This window comes from Scyliorhinus canicula, chromosome 15, assembly GCF_902713615.1.
Source record: "Scyliorhinus canicula chromosome 15, sScyCan1.1, whole genome shotgun sequence".
Classification (NCBI taxonomy): Eukaryota; Metazoa; Chordata; class Chondrichthyes; order Carcharhiniformes; family Scyliorhinidae; genus Scyliorhinus; species Scyliorhinus canicula.
In genome coordinates this window covers 38645757-38661584 of record NC_052160.1, presented here as the reverse complement: position 1 = coordinate 38661584, position 15828 = coordinate 38645757, and the positions used below count along the sequence as shown (strand labels likewise).

Sequence of the window (15828 nt, the reverse complement as noted above, 5' to 3'; positions counted from 1 at the left end):
GCAAGACATCAGGGCCCCATCGCCCTCCGTTCTCACCTTTGTGGGGCGGCATAAATTGTGTCCCATCTTTCTTTCTGCACGTCAATGTGTCGGTGTCAGACCTGGGAGTGGACAAATGGCCACATTCAGGGAAGTGGAAGAGAAATGGCAGGGACTTGACGTTTCTGCACCTATAAAATAGGTGCTAAGGGGGTTAACCAGATGCAAGGTTCCTCCATCTGGTCACAGTAGCTGAAGTGAAGCTCACCGAGGTACACAGGATTTTAAAATGCATGGATGTGAAAAGAGGAAAAAAAAAACAGTTTCAGTATCTGAGTCCCCATCAATACCGCTCACCCAAAGCAGAAGTGAGAGGTTTTACTTCAAAGAAACCAAGGAAGAATTCACTTTATTTCTCTATTTTGACATGATTTCACCGTTTGTGTTTTTGTCCAAAATATAAACATTGGGTGGCAGTTTCTGAGTGCGGGGTCACTACACGTGCACAAGATCTGGAGATGCAACTCCTTCAAACAGAAGCATGTCATATGAACTGTTAACTGTGTGTGAAAGTCGGCAAAGTGCGGTGGTGAGTAGTGTTCATTATCCTGAGTGTCGTGTTAAACATGTCATGCTCTTGCTAACAACTGCTCCCTGGTGGGTCCATAAAGCAGGACATAGAAGTTATAGGATTCCTACAGTGCAGAAGGAGGCCATTTGGCCCATCGACCCTATGAAAGAGCACCCTACCAAGGCCCGTCCTACCACCTAACCTGCACATCTTTGGAATATGGAGGAAACTGGAGCACCCGGAGGAAACCCACGCAGGCACGGGGAGAATGTGAAAACTCCACACACAGTCATCCAAGGCCGGAATTGAACCCAGGTCTCTGGTGCTGTGAGGCAACGGTGCTAACCACTGTGCCAGCATGTCACCTCTGACACCTTTGGGTATGTTGATTCTGTTTTACTTGGTTGATGAACTGTACTCCTTCAGGTAGCTGGAGTCAATGACCTAGCCACGACACTAGGTTTCTGAAACCCGCAGCTCGACTCCGGCTCCTCAGCGGAACAGAGCACAACAGCTTCGTCCATTAGAGAAATAAGCCAGAATCCGGTGATTGGATACACTGATACCGTCATTGCTAGGGGTGGGTTTCTCCCGTCGCCTACGCCGAAATCGCATTCGGCGATCAGCCGGAGAATCCCCCTTTCCGACAAAGTCAGGGGATGCGCCGCTTTCACGATTCTCCTCTCCCTCCCAAGTGCCGTACTCTAGGAGTACGCCGTGTGCCATGTCGACGGGCTCAGCACGTTGCCTGAGGCCCATCCCCCCATGCTCCGCCCCGACCGGCCGTGTTCCCCACGGCGTGGGTCTCTCATGGTCTCACCTGTCGGGAACTTGGCGTGGCAGCTGCAGACTCAGTCCAGTGCCACCACAGTTGGGGGAGAGCTGACCCACGGGCAGGGGGGTCTTTGTCAGGGGCTGGGGGCACTGTTCAGGGGGGCGGAACGTGGCTTGCAAGCCAGCCAAAAGGGGGGCAATATTTTGCAGGCCGGGTCCGCACACGGCCAGTGCCATGTTACACGGCGCGGCCGCTGCCAGTCGCCGCCCTGCGCATGTACGGCCATGGACCTGGCAATTCTCCGGGCCGTATCGGCAGCTAGAGCTGGGTGCTCTACATTGCCTTCCTGCGAGCCCCAGCCAAACAGAGGATCGGTTACGGTTTTGCGCCGAATATTCGTTTCTAAAAGGCCATCGTTCCCACACCAGTGTCAGGACGTAGCCTGAGAATCAGAGAATCCAGCTCATGATTTTAACAGCTGCTGCTTTGTAAGAGTATGGCTGAAAGAGGCGCGTGATTTGTGTTCCAATGTGATGGTTTTATGAGATCAGGCTGTTGCATTTCTACATTTACCCCTCCCCCAATTTAGGGGATAATGCAACAATTTTCAATGTTGTGTCTAAGTGTGAGGAGGATTGTGAGTGTGGACATTAGAAGTTACAGACTGGAATGGAACTGTGGCCTTAATAGAACCAATGGAAAGGTCTGTTGGAGTGAGAGGATGCTGTGAAATAGTGTTTTTGCATCCATTTAGTGTGAGATTGTCTTGGCCAGATTATTGGCAGGTTGCATAGATCATGCATCGCTTAATTAAATGGGTCTTCAACAAAGCAGGAAGGCCCAATTTAGATTGTGGTAAACATTGAGAGTAACTACAACTCCCTTGCCAAAAAGGACTGGAAGACTAACTATTTGCAACAAGAGCAATGAAGAGCAGCAGGTGCAGCTTGAGATTAGACTTTCATTAATTGTCAGCAATCTGTACTCTGTCGGTTCTGGTTTACAAGCTGGTGTTCTCATTAAAACGGCTAACGGTAATTCAATTAAAACAGTGACATTTTATTTAGTTGCATGATTCGTGAGTTAGAATGGTTCTGTGAGAGTTTTAACAGCAGTTAATATACAAATGTCCAACTATATAACAGGTTAACAATTACCCCTGTGACTCACAGGGTAAAATGCACTATTCGGTGTAGTATTAAATCAATCAAATCAGGAAGACTGTTGAATATTTTTATTCTCTGGTTGTGATTTTGGCGAGGCTGGATTAATTGGCCATCACGAGTTGCACTGAAAAGGTGGCAGTGGGCTATCTTCTTGGATCACTGCCAGCCATGTGGTGCAGATACTTCCAAGATGGTGTTAGTTAGGCAATTTCAGACACTGATTTGGCCCGGGGGAAGGGATACCATGCTGGGCGGCACGGTAGCACAGTGTTAGCACTGTTGCTTCACAGCTCCAGGTGCCAGGTTTGATTCCTGGCTTGGGTCACTGCCTGTGTGGAGTCTGCACGTTCTCCCCGTGTCTGCGTGGGTTCCCTCCGGGTGCTCTGGTTTCCTCCCACAGTCCAAAGATGTGCAGATTACATGGATTGGCCATGCTAAATTGCCCTTAGTGCCCAAAAAGGTTAGGTGGGGTTACTGGGTTACAGGGATAGGGTGGAGGTGTGGGCTTGAGTAGAGTGCTCTTTCCAAGGGATGGTGTAGACTCAATGGGCTGAATGGCCTCCTTCTGCACTGTAAATTCTATGATTGTATGATAAGGCATGGACAGTTTGTGACTTGGGGTGGAACTCACAGGTAATGGTATTGCCCCGCACCTGCTGCCCTTGCCAATCTTGGTGGTAGAGGTCACAGAGTGATTCTGGTGGTGACCTTGGTGAGTTGGTGCTGTGCATCCTGCAGATTGTAAACAGTGCACCAGTGGGGGGGGGGGGGGGGGGGAGGACAAAGATTAAGCCCAGTAGCCAGCGCACCATACAAGCAAAATGCTCTTCTGGATGGTTCTGAAGTGTTGCTGCTTCCGGTGAGTGAAGACGGTTCCATCAAACTTCTGACTTGAAGCGTGAGACAAGATGGGGAAGACTTTAAGGAATCATGAGGTGAGCTACTTGTTGCAAAGTACCCGCTCTTCACCCTGCTCTTGTCGCCATTGTGTTGATGTGGGCTGGTCCAGTTCAAGCTCTGATTCATAGTGACCCCAAGGGGTTGATGATGGGGTGCTTGGCAACATTGAAGGCTGATGGCTGGATTTCCGTGTGTTTCCTCATGTACTGAACCACACCAAGGGGACAGGTGCCCGGTTTCACTGTGCCTGTGTGTCTGAGCCATCTGATCTCAGCTAGCCATGAATACTGTAGCTGCCCATGACCAGAGTTGGATGAGGATACAGTGGGGTCCGCCCTGCATGACAGAGACGTGCACTGTTACTCTTACCCATTGAATCGAGGATGAGTGCGAGTCGGTGTCTTTTTGGTGTTGTGAAGAAGGAAGAATACCGCTGACATTCTCCATCAGTCCGGTCTGTCCCACTGACAGACTAATAACCATGTTAACTCTTTCTCATTTTGACAGTCTTCCCCCGTCCAGCAATCCCCTTAATTACTGGCTCTGATGGTGTCTTTCCATCTGACTTTTTAACTATAATTCTAAGACTTGTGTGGGCTTATTTTTCATGTCGCTGCGGTTTTCGCAAAGCCGAGAGAATTCTCCAGCTATCGGTTCTGAACATCTGACGTTGAGTCGATGAGAAAGCTGCAAAAAAAAAAGCCTGCACCCTGCGTGTGTCGGTGCAGAATGAGTGCAGCTGCATCTCCCAGCGGTGGGCCGGCTCCAGGGAGGCACACAGCACAGCACCGCTCTGCTGCCATCCTGACTTGCCCTGCTCCCTCGCGCTACAGTCACTCTCACACCTTGGCCTCGGTGTCATTTCTGGGATGTGGGCTGGCCAAATCCTTCTTGCCAATCCTGGGTCGCCCCCATACCAATGAGTGGCTTCCTTCAGAGAGCAGCTCAGAAGCAACCATGCCTGTGTGGGATTTGAAGCCATGTGCAAGGAAGGCCCTCGGGGACAGCACTGAGCCCCTGGATTTGTTATTGTGCCAACCCCCCCTGCATATCCACCCAATTCAAAACAGCAAACTTCCAATGGCGGGCTGGCGAACGCAAATTCGCTGGATTATTGATTAGCCTGGCAACAAATATCATTTCCAAAACCGCACCCAAACACACTTCCAGACAAGGAGTCACTGAAAACGAAATGAAATTAAAATCGCTTATTGTCATAAGTAGGCTTCAAATGAAGTTATTGTGAAAAGCCTCTAGTCGCCACATTCCGGCGCCTGTTCGGGGAGGCTGTTACGGCAACAGGCCACTGGCAGGATTGCTAGTTCCTCCCCCGCTAGAGATACAACCCTCGCCTCATGAAAGTTCACGGCCATCTCCACTGAGGGCGGCAAACTATGAAACCCGGGACTTTCCGAGAATCATAGAATATACAGAGCAGAAGGAGGCCATTCGGCCCATCGAGCCTGCACTGGCCCTTGGAAAGAGCACCCAACTTAAGCCCACGCCTCCACCTTATCCCCGTAACCCAGTAACCCCACCTAACCCTTTTGCACACTAAGGGCAATTTAGCATGGCCAATCCACCTAACCTGCACATTTTTGGACTGTGGGAGGAAACCGGAGCACCCGGAGGAAACCCACGCATACACAGGGAGAACATGCAGACTCCGCACAGGCTGTGACTCAAGCCGGGAATCGAACCTGGGACCCTGGAGCTGTGAAGCAACTGTGCTAACCACTGTGTTACCGTGCCATCCTGTGTGGGGTGGGATGTGAGTGTGTGTGTGGGGGGGGGGGGGAGTGCTTGTGGAGGAGAGTGTGTGCGTGTGGGGGGAGTGTTGTGTGTGTGGGAGGGAAGTGTGTATGGGGGGAGTGTTGTGTGTGAAGGGAGAGTGTGTGTGGGGGGGAGTGTTTTGTGTGTCTGTGGAGGGGGAGTTTGTGAGAGGGGGGAGTGTGTCTGTGGGGGGGAAAGTGTATGGGGGAGTGTGTGTGAGGAGGGAGTGTGGGGGGGAGTGTGTCTGTGGGGGGAAAGTGTTGCATGGGGGAGTGTGTGTGAGGAGGGAGTGTGGGGGGGTGTGTGGGGGGGAGTGTGGGTGCCAGTTTGTGTGCCACTTTGCATGGTGCACCGCCCCTGGGGAGGATGAGGAAGCCCCGCTGCGCACGTTGCACCGAGGGGCTTTCAGTGAGCTGTAGATGTCGCAGCTCAGTGAGCAGCGCCGTCTGACTGAAGGATGCAGTTCGTGAATCAGTTTTCTGCATTTTCATCTGTGTTTTTTTTTTACTGAACTGGCAGGGGCCGGAATCATCTTCCAGTCAGTGCGACGGCTATTTTGTTGCTTCTTGTTTTCACCCCAGCTGCAGAGGTTTTGCTTTAACTCAGCCCAGCGCCAACTGCACAGAAAGAAAAAGCGTTGTACATCTTCACAGCACAATCTTTAAAAAAAAGAGACTTCCCTGACGGAACAGGGAACCATTTCGCCGGATCGTCATGTATCTCATAAAGCACGTGGGTTTCTGGCGGCAATTCCTCCAAATCGACGTTGCCGGCGATTTGTGGAGATTCCTCATTCAGTGTCCCCGGCCCCTGTGATGTCCCGGACAACATTCATCCCCGGACAAACCCCCATCAACATGTCAACCAAAGTCACCGGCCCTTCCCGTCGCTGTTGTTTGCGGGGATCCTGCCGTTCAGATGGTTTAATCGGTGCTCTTTTGAGTTGAGTTAGTTGAAATGAAAATCGCTTATTGTCACAAGTAGGCTTCAAATGAAGTTACCGTGAAAAGCCCCTAGTCGCCACATTCCGCCGCCTATTCGGGGAGGCTGGTACGGGAAAGTAGAAATGGTACCAACACACCCAGAGCTGCCCCCCACCCCACACTCCCGGGCACAATCTCTGTTTACCCCAGTTACATTTCAGCAAAACCCCCAGACGGTAAAGTGACAATTCAATGAGATATTCCCCGCCCCCGCCTGGAGGTGCTGAAGTGGTCCCAGTGCAAGGCCTTGCCGCCCAGTGACCTGGAGACTGGTGACGATGACATGATTTATGAACCTTGAAAGCCACATCCTGACCTCCTCTCAGTCTGTGCCAGGTGACGTCAATGATGTGTGAGGTTGGTGTGAATGTTCCGTGTGTTTACTGTGGTGAACACACACACACAGCCTGTCCTCTGGAGGAGGGCTGCTTGTCTCTCAGCGTCCCTGCCCTGGGCTCTACCTGCCCCCCCCCCCCCAAGGGAGGTGATGGCCACCCGCCAAAATCGACACACTCTGCCTATCGCCTCACACAGCTGCCTTTGGGATTGCGGACTGGCAGAGTGAGGTACCACTATCCTGGGGCGATAAAGAAAGACACTGAAGTTGGTAAGTGTGTGATGGGTTGCATTGGGGTGAGGGGTGGGGGGTGGTTGCTGCTGCTGTCAGGGAGATGGGCTATGGCCTTTTCTTACCACAATAGCCAATGCTGTTGACCATAGTCTCTCCGTGGCTTCTCACTCCGCTCGGAGATTGGGATTCCTCTGGTTTTTCAGAGTCTAGTCAGCTTCGTTACCGTCCGTCTCTCGCCACCCTCTCCGGCTCGCTCACCTTTTTTAGTCAGCATTAAGATTTCACCGCCCAATCTCCCAGTGAAGGGGGGGGGGGGGGGGGGGGGCGTGAAGGGACGAGGTAGGCTCCCGGACTTCCCATCAAAGGTTTTGAAGGTAATTTAGTGAAGTGGCGGTTAGTTGATGCCAACGTTGAACTTTGGGAGGTTGGCAATTAAACTGCCCCAGCCGACAAAAAAAAAGGGGGGGGGGAGGTACTCGAAAGCAATAGTCTCCGCCGGATCGCAGAATAGGTGGTGGGATTGAGCCCAGTCAGCGCAGCAGCTCCACATTTCCAGTGTGCATGCCAACCACGATCCCAAGGAAACTGGCGTCAGAGTTAGGATGTGACTGGGGGTCGGGGGGGGGGGGGGGGGGGGTATATGTGATTGCTTTCTTAGGACAGATGAGGTGCGTCTGTTGTGCAGCGGATTGTTTTTTGTTGGGGGTGGGGGAATGTTGGATTACTGAACCAGGCCCCATATCTTGCTGAGAGGGTCGCGCATTGAAGAGCAGGAGTTCGAATTACAGATCACAACGACAGATTGCTTCCATTTTACCGTGTGCTCCCGACAACCGAGCTTAATAAGCAGTCGACTGCCGCTATCTGTTTATCTGTGGGAGAAACGGATTACTTCTGGAAAAACTATTGGATTCTATGTGGAGGGGTTGATCATTTGGTATCGTCATCAACACATCCCACCTTCAGGAAATAACGGGCTGAATATCAACCTAATGGAAAACACCATTAATGCCACTTGGTCCTAGAGTGGGACTTGAATCGGAGACTACTGACTGTTTGAGGCAGGAGAAACTACGCACTGAGCCACAATACCATCTAAGAAGAGGGGGAGTCCACATTAAAACCATTATTGGCTCCTGATACCAATTCTGAGTTGCTATATTGGTAATATAGCAATAACCCTTTGTCCCACCGCTACTCTCATCCAAGCTTTCAAATATTTAATTACAGATTTATATCAAAATAAAGTCAGGAACAGCGAAAAGAATACTGTGTTTGACACGTACACGAAACTAGGCATAAAGATTGCTTAACTGTCGGTGGTATATTGTGCTGTGTGTTGAGATATTTTGTAAGAATGATCAATGTTAGTAATATACAATCTTATCAAATGTGGCAGACAATGTCAGTGGACCAAAACACTGACAGTAACGAGCCCCATCATCCACTCAACCTGTCCCCACTTTCGGATACCAACGTTTTCATCACACATACCCAACTGTCCCACTCTCAGATACCAACTCCTTCATCACACACATACATACACATACACCCAAAACCTCTCAGATACCAACTCCTTCATACTACATACACATGCGCAACATGTCCCACTCTGATACCAACTCATCCATCACACACACAACCTGTCCCACTCTCAGATACCAACTCCTCCATCACACACACAACCTGTCCAGTCTCAGATACCAACTCCTCCATCACACACACAACCTGTCCAGTCTCAGATACCAACTCCTCCATCACACACACAACCTGTCCCAGTCTCAGATACCAACTCCTACACACACATGCACAACATGTCCCACTCTGATACCAACTCATCCATCACACTCACAACCTGTCCCACTCTCAGATGCCAACTCCTCCATCACACACACATAACCTGTCCCACTTAGACACCAACTCATCCATCACACACACAACCTGCCCCACTCTCAGATGCCAACTCCTCCATCACACACACATAAACTATCCTCCGTCATCATCCACTGACAGCCTGATGTGACCATCAATTCACAAGACACGTGGTTGGAAGTGAACAGTGGTTTTAATAGTCTTACAACAGAGCCTGCCTGCGATGTGATGAACTGGCAGGCGGGCTCACGACTGCAAAGGTTTATACTTCCGGTTAGTGGGAGGAGCCATGGGCGGAACCAAGGGTGGAGTCCAGTACAAACTCCTCATCTCCCCCTATGGGCAGAGCCGCGCAACTGCTCGTATACCGAGCTAACATGAATACAGCACATCATATAACAACAGTGTGAATTACGCGGAATGTGATTCACCACATTCACCCCCTGTAAAAAAATCAAGTCCAGCGGGGGTGATGTGTCTACAAATGACAAATTACAGATTACAAATTACAAATTGAGTCGATCCGGCGACCGAGTCGACCTCTGGGATCGATGAAGCACCGGGGTTGCAGCCTCTTCTGGTGGCTGGGTGGTGGCGGTCGGCAAGGGAACGATGGCGGACTCTGGGGGTGATTCTGTCAGAGCATCATATCCGACTGGTTCGACTGGTGACGGGGAGTGCCGGAAACCCAAGGGCGCGGAGCACGGGCAGCGGACCTACAGGCGAGGGGGCACCGGGCACGGGGGGTTGGGAGGGGTATAGTGTGAGGGGTACCTCGGCGGAAGTAGTGTCAGAGTAGGATCCTGCAGGCGCCAGGTTCTGGAGGGAAACAGTGTCCTGACGGCCGTCAGGGTATTCGATGAATGCTTATTGGGGGTTCGAGTGGAGTAGGAGCACTCTCTCAACGAGTGGGTCAGTTTTGTGGGTCCGGACATGCTTCCGGAGGAGAACCGGGCCCGGTGTCCTCAACCATGCTGGGAGCGAAACCCCTGCTGTAGTGGCCCTGGAAAAAACAAATAGCCGCTCGTGAGGGTCTGGTTGGTGGCCGTACATAGGAGGGACCTAATAGCATGGAGCGCGTCGGGGAGGACCTCCTTCCAATGGGAGGTTGGGAGCTTCCTGGACCGGAGGGTCAGTAGGACGGTCTTCCAGACCGTCGCGTTCTCCTCCACCTGCCCATTCCCCCTGGGGTTATAGCTGGTAGTCCTACTCGAGGCGATGCCCTTTTCGAACAGGTACTGACGCAGCTCGTCACTCATAAAGGACAAACCCCTGTCGCTGTGTACAAAGCTGGAGAAACCAAACAGGGTGATGATACTATGCAGGGCCCTAATGACTGTGTGGGAGGTCATATCGGGGCATGGGATAGCAAAGGGGAAGCGGGAGAACTCGTCTATTACGTTCAGGAAGTACACATTCGTATTGGTCGAGGGGAGTGGCCCTTTGAAATCGATACTTAGGCATTCAAACGGCCGGGAGGCCTTGACCAGGTGGGCCCTGTCTGGTCTATAGAAGTGCGGTTTGCACTCCGCACAGATCGGGCAATCCCTGGTGATGGCTTTTACCTCCTCGGTGGAGAAAGGCAGGTTTCGGGCTTTGATGTAGTGGGCGAGCCGGGTGACCCCCGGGAGGCAGAGATCATTGTGGATAGCTTTGAGGCGGTCGTCTTGCGCGCTGGCGCACGTGCCGCGGGACAGGGCATCTGGGGGCTCGTTGAGCTTCCCCGGTCGGCACATGATATCGTACTTGTAGGTGGAGAGTTCGATCCTCCACCATAGGATCTTATCGTTTTTAATTTTGCCCCTTTGTGAGTTGTCAAACATAAAAGCAACCGATCTTTGGTCGGTGATGAGGGTGAACCTCCTACCTGCGAGGTAGTGCCTCCAGTGACGTATCACTTCCACGATGGCTTGTGCCCACATGGCCACTTTGGCGATGTCCTCCTTGATACGAGTGAAGGCCTGAGGAGCCTCATCCGATAGAAGGAAGAGTGTGGCCTTAAATAGTGGGTGGGCTTTGTCCGCATACTGAGGGACCCACTGGGCATAATATGAGAAAAATCCCAGGCACCTTTTGAGGGGCCCTGGGACAATGATGGAGAGGGAGTTGTAAGAGGGGGTGCATACGGTCCAGGTCGGGGCCCAGGACTCCGTTTTCCACGACATAGCCAAGGATGGCTAGCCTGGTCGTGCGGAAAACGCATTTCTCTGTGTTGTAAGTAAGATTAAGTTTCTGGGCAGTTTGGAGAAATCGATGGAGGTTAGCGTCGTGGTCCTGCTGATCATGGACGCAGATGGTGACGTTGTCCAAGTACGGAAACGTGGCCTGCAGCCCGTACTGGTCCACCATTGGGTCCATTGCTCGTTGGAACACCGAGACCCCATTTGTGACGCCAAAGGGAACCCGGAGGAAGTGGAAGAGGCGGCCGTCGGCCTCAAGTGCCGTGAAGTGGTGGTCCTCTGGGTGGATTGGAAGCTGGTGGTATGCAGACTTCAGATCCACCGTGGAGAAGACGCGATAGTGGGCGATCTGATTCACCATGTCTGCAGTCCTGGGAGGGGGTACGCATCGAGGAGCGTGAACCGATTAATGGTTTGGCTGTAGTCCGCTACCATTCGGAATTTTTCCCCAGTCTTGACGACGACCACCTGAGCTTTCCAGGGGCTATTACTGGCCTCTATGATCCTCTCACGTAGGAGCCTATGGACCTCGGTTCTGATAAACACCCTGTCCGGCAGGCTGTACCGCCTGCTGCGAGTGGCTATGGGTTTGCAGCCCGGCGTGAGATTGGCAAAGAGTGGAGTTGATTTTAAGCATAGCGAGGCTGCAAATAGTGAGCGGGGGCAAGGGCCCGCTGAAGCTGAGTGTGAGGCTTTTGAGGTTACACTGGAAGTCGAGTCCCAGTAGGAGTGGGGCGCAGAGTTCAGGGAGCACGTACAGCTGGAAGTTCGAGTAGCTAGTGCCCTGGATCGTTAGTGTCGCGACCGTGCGCCCTTGGAGGTGAACAGAGTGAGAGCCCGAAGCGAGGGAGATAGTTTGCCCTGCAGGGAAAATAGGGAGCGAACAGCGTCTTACCAGATCTGGGTATACGAAGCTCTCGGTGCTCCCGGAGTCGAAGAGGCACGGTGTCCTGTACCCGTTGATTTCAATGGTCATCATGGAGTTGCGGAGATGTTTCGGACGCGACTGGTCCATCGTCACCGCGCTGAGTTGCGGGTAGTCGGCGGCTTGATCAGCTGTGCTGGAGTGGCCCCGTGATGACTGCCCTCTAAATTCGTAGCCTTCGAGGCGATTTTCTGAGTGAGGAGAGGAAGGCTCCCAAGATGACCGCCCCCGTGGATCGCACATGGCGGGTGGCGAGGAAGATGGTGGCCCCCATGAGTCGCACGTGGCCGGCCACGTGGAGGGGGGTTGCCAAGATGGCGGCCCCCATAAGTCGCACGTGTCGTTTGGCAGCGGAGTCGGAGTACAGGCCGCAGCATTTCGGGGCCTGCGGAGTTTGAAAACGAGTGCTCTGGGCTGCGGGAGAGTTAGGAGAGGAGGCCTGCTTTGCCAGGCAGACCCGGGCATAGTGTCCCTTGCGACCGCAGCTGCTGCAGGTCGCGTTACGGGCCGGGCAATACTGACGTGGGTGCTGGGGCTGCCCGTAAAAATGGCACCCTGGAGCTGCGTGGTGGCTGGGTGGCCGCGCGGCGCAGGACTGGGGAAGTCGCTGGTCGGGGGCCCAGGATGGGATCGCTTGGTCCGCGGGGAACGAGGTGAGGTTGCGGAATGAGACCTCCATGGTGGTAGCCAATTCTACCATGTCCTCTAGATTCTGGGCCCCTTTTTCGAGCAACCGCTGGCGTACATAGTTTGATCTGTGGCCTGCCACATACGCATCCCTGATGGCGAGCTCCATGTGCTGTTCGGCTGATACAGCCTGGTAATTACAGTCCCGAGCTAAAGTCTTTAAGTCCCGCAGGAATTCTTCCAACGACTCCGCGGGGCGCTGGCGGTGGGTCATAAAAATATGACGCGCGTAGACCTCATTGATGGGCCTCACGTGCATTCGATCTAGCATGGCTAGGGCCCCCGTTTACGAGTTAGTACTATTGAATTGAGTAGATATACGGTGGCTCACCCTTGCATGCAGTAGACTGAGTTTCTGCTCCTCTGTAGTTTCTGGAGTACCTGATTCAGCCAGGTAGGCCTTAAAACATCTGAGCCAGTGTTGAAAGATTTCTCTTGCCTCTGCAGCCTGCGGGTCGAGTTCTAGTCAGTCAGGTTTGAGGGCTGATTCCATAGTCGTTTCCTTAGTCGTTTTCTTCTGGTTTCCTCAGACTATTAAATTGACGTGACCATCAATTCACCAGACATGTGGTTGGAAGTGAACAGTGGTTTTAATAGTCTTACAACAGAGCCTGCCTGCAACGTGATGAACTGGCAGGCAGGCTCACGACTGCAAAGCTTTATACTTCCGGTTAGTGGGAGGAGCCATGGGCTGAGCTAAGGGTGGAGCCCAGTCCAAACTCCTCATCTCTCCCTATGGGCAGAGCCGCGCAACTGCTCGTGTACTGAGCTAACATGAATACAGCACATCATATAACAACAGTGTGAATTACGCGGAATGTGATTCACCACACAGCCTGTCAGACTCTCAGATATCAGCTTCACCATCATCAACACACACAGCCTGTCCAACTCTCTCATTCCCAGCCCTGTAACAGTGTGTGAAGGTACACAGACTTTCATATTTACATATATGCAGGCCTGGAACCTCTGTTAGTCTATCCACAACTCTCCACATTTTATATAGCTCACCTGCAATATAATCTACCGAAACTACCTTTATGCTTGCTTCATCTCCTCTTTGCGGCTGTTGAGACATGTGTTGTGTACAACATTTTATGATAGTGTAAGACATTATCTGGTATATGTGGTGTGTGGTGTAATGACTGATCTGCAATTCATCAGACAAATGACTCTGATATTAAAAATTGTGCTTTTCCTCCACAGAAAGTTCCCACAATGAGCTGCCTCTGGCGGACCCTGCTGACCACAGTGCTCCTTTTCCTGTGTAGGCAGGCACAATGCAGTAAGTTCAAACTAATTGCATTTTGAAATTAATTTCAATTGTGCCACCATGTCACCCATGGGGGAAGGTGGGGCTCCGAGGCGGGTTCATGGTCCTCGTGTGATGGGGGCCTTCCGAATTAACGAAACGCAAAGCAGCCTCTGCCTGGGACATGTAGGGGGGTCTGACCTACCATCTCAGAGGCCCGCAAACAACATGGTGTGGAGTGGGAATGGGGTGGTAACCAATGTTAAACATGTGACAACCAGTTGGTGAAGAAGGAAGCCAGTAGTTAATCTTTGCTCAGTTTTAAATTTATTCAGAAAGTGAAACATAACAAATGTTTATCTTCTAACTCTACAACCCACCACCAACCTCACTCAGTATCCCTTTATATGTGCTTATATAAGCAATTACCAAGTGAGTTTGCCTCCACCTGCATACACATAATCTTAATTTATACAATTGGCAACTAAATCATCACAATTTTTGGGAATCCTACCCTCTGTTCTCACGGGGCAGATAATTTTGTGATAACACAATGTATTCATTCCATCACCCAAATTATATTAATCACAAAATTAAAAAATGCACCATTGTTTGTGCTTCAGTTGGAAGTTACGTTCTTACTCAGTTCAATACCCTTCAGTTAATAATAGACTCAAGCACAGTTTTTTATTACAGAGATTACTATTACTACCAGTATATACAGGACCAACTGGTTTGTGTGACTCTTATTGACCCGTTATTCTATGTATAATCCCCTGCCAAACCACTTAATTACACTCCGGCCTGGATATTATTTTATTTGTAAACCTTAACCCCAACCCCAAATCCCTTGATTATATTGCAGCCTTTAATTAACTCTGGGAATCCAATACTTCCTATGTAAATCCCCTCAACTCCTCGATTATATTCCAGCCTGCAACTCTCTCCTGGATAGCTGTTATTCTATAAAGACCCTACAAACCCCCGATTATATTAATTCCTGGGAACCTGCTATCCTACATATAAACCTACTCAACCTTTCCATTTAATTCCATCCTGTAACTCACTCCTGGATATTATTCTATATATAAACCCACAGCCTATTCCCAAATCATTTGATTATATTCCACCCTGTAACTCACTCCTGGATATCTGTTATTATAGATATAAACCTCTGAACAACTCGATTATATTCCCGGCAGCAACTCACTCTTGGGTAGTTTGCGATGACATTGAACTAGGTGGGAAGGTAAGCTGCAGGGAGGCTGCAAAGAAATATAGACAGATTAAGTGAATGGGTAGCAAGATAGCAGATCAAGTATAATGCAGGGAAGTATGAAGTTATTCACTTTGGTTGTAAGAATAGAAAAGCAGAATATTTTTTAAAAGGTGTGAAACTTGTAAGTTTTGATGTTCAAAGAGACGAGTATGACCACAGATGTGGGAAGTAATTAGGAAGGCAAAATTCAAAAAGTTTGCTGGGCAGCACAGTGTCGAGGTCCCAGGTTCAATCCCAGCTCTGGATCACTGTCGGTGAGGAGTTTGTACATTCTCCCCGTGTTTGCGTGCGTTTCGCCCCCCACAACCCAAAAGATGTGCGGGGTAGGTCGATTGGTCATGCTAAATTGTCCCTTAATTGGAAAAAATGAATTGGGTATTCTAAATTTATTTTAAAAAAAGAAAAATTTGCCTTTATTGCTGGGGCATTGGAGTACAAGAATAAAGAATACAGTTGTACAGGATTTTGGTAAGACCACGTCGAGAATTCTGTGTGCAGTTTTGGTCTCCACATTTGAGAAAGGATATACTGGCATCAGGGGCGGTACACTGAATGTTCACTAAACTGCTCCCTGGGATGATGGGGTTCTCCTATGATGAGAGGCGAAGCAATTTGGGCGTCTATTCTCTGGAGTTCAGAAGAATGAGAGGTGGTCTCATTGAAAGGTACACGATTCTGAAGGGGCTTGATAGGATAAACACTGAGAGATTGTTTCCGCTGCTTGGAGAGTCTAAAACACGGGACATAGTGTCAGGATAAAGGGCCAATCATTTAGGACCGAATAGGAGAAATTACTTCACTCAAAGAATTGTGCATTTTTGGAATTCTTTATTTCAGAGGATTGTGAATGCTCCATCGTTGAAGACATTTAAGGCTGGGATAGACAGGGAATTAAGGGATAATGGGGAGTGGGTG

General features: G+C 50.6%; 1 protein-coding gene across 3 annotated transcripts in view; it reads left to right on the top strand.

Moving 5' to 3' along the window:
- The first annotated feature begins 519 nt into the window (after window positions 1-519).
- LOC119978887 (interleukin-21 receptor-like) overlaps window positions 520-15828 on the top strand; it is a 110113-nt gene continuing 94804 nt past the window's right edge. For 2 of the 3 annotated variants that reach the window (XM_038820797.1, XM_038820796.1), the window contains exons 1-2: window positions 6582-6754; window positions 13589-13667. In XM_038820797.1, the coding sequence (XP_038676725.1) occupies window positions 13601-13667 (67 nt within the window). In that variant the 5' untranslated portion in view covers window positions 6582-6754; window positions 13589-13600. Of the gene's footprint in view, window positions 569-6581; window positions 6755-13588; window positions 13668-15828 lie in introns of those variants that run through there. The other variant, XM_038820795.1, reaches the window with a different exon arrangement.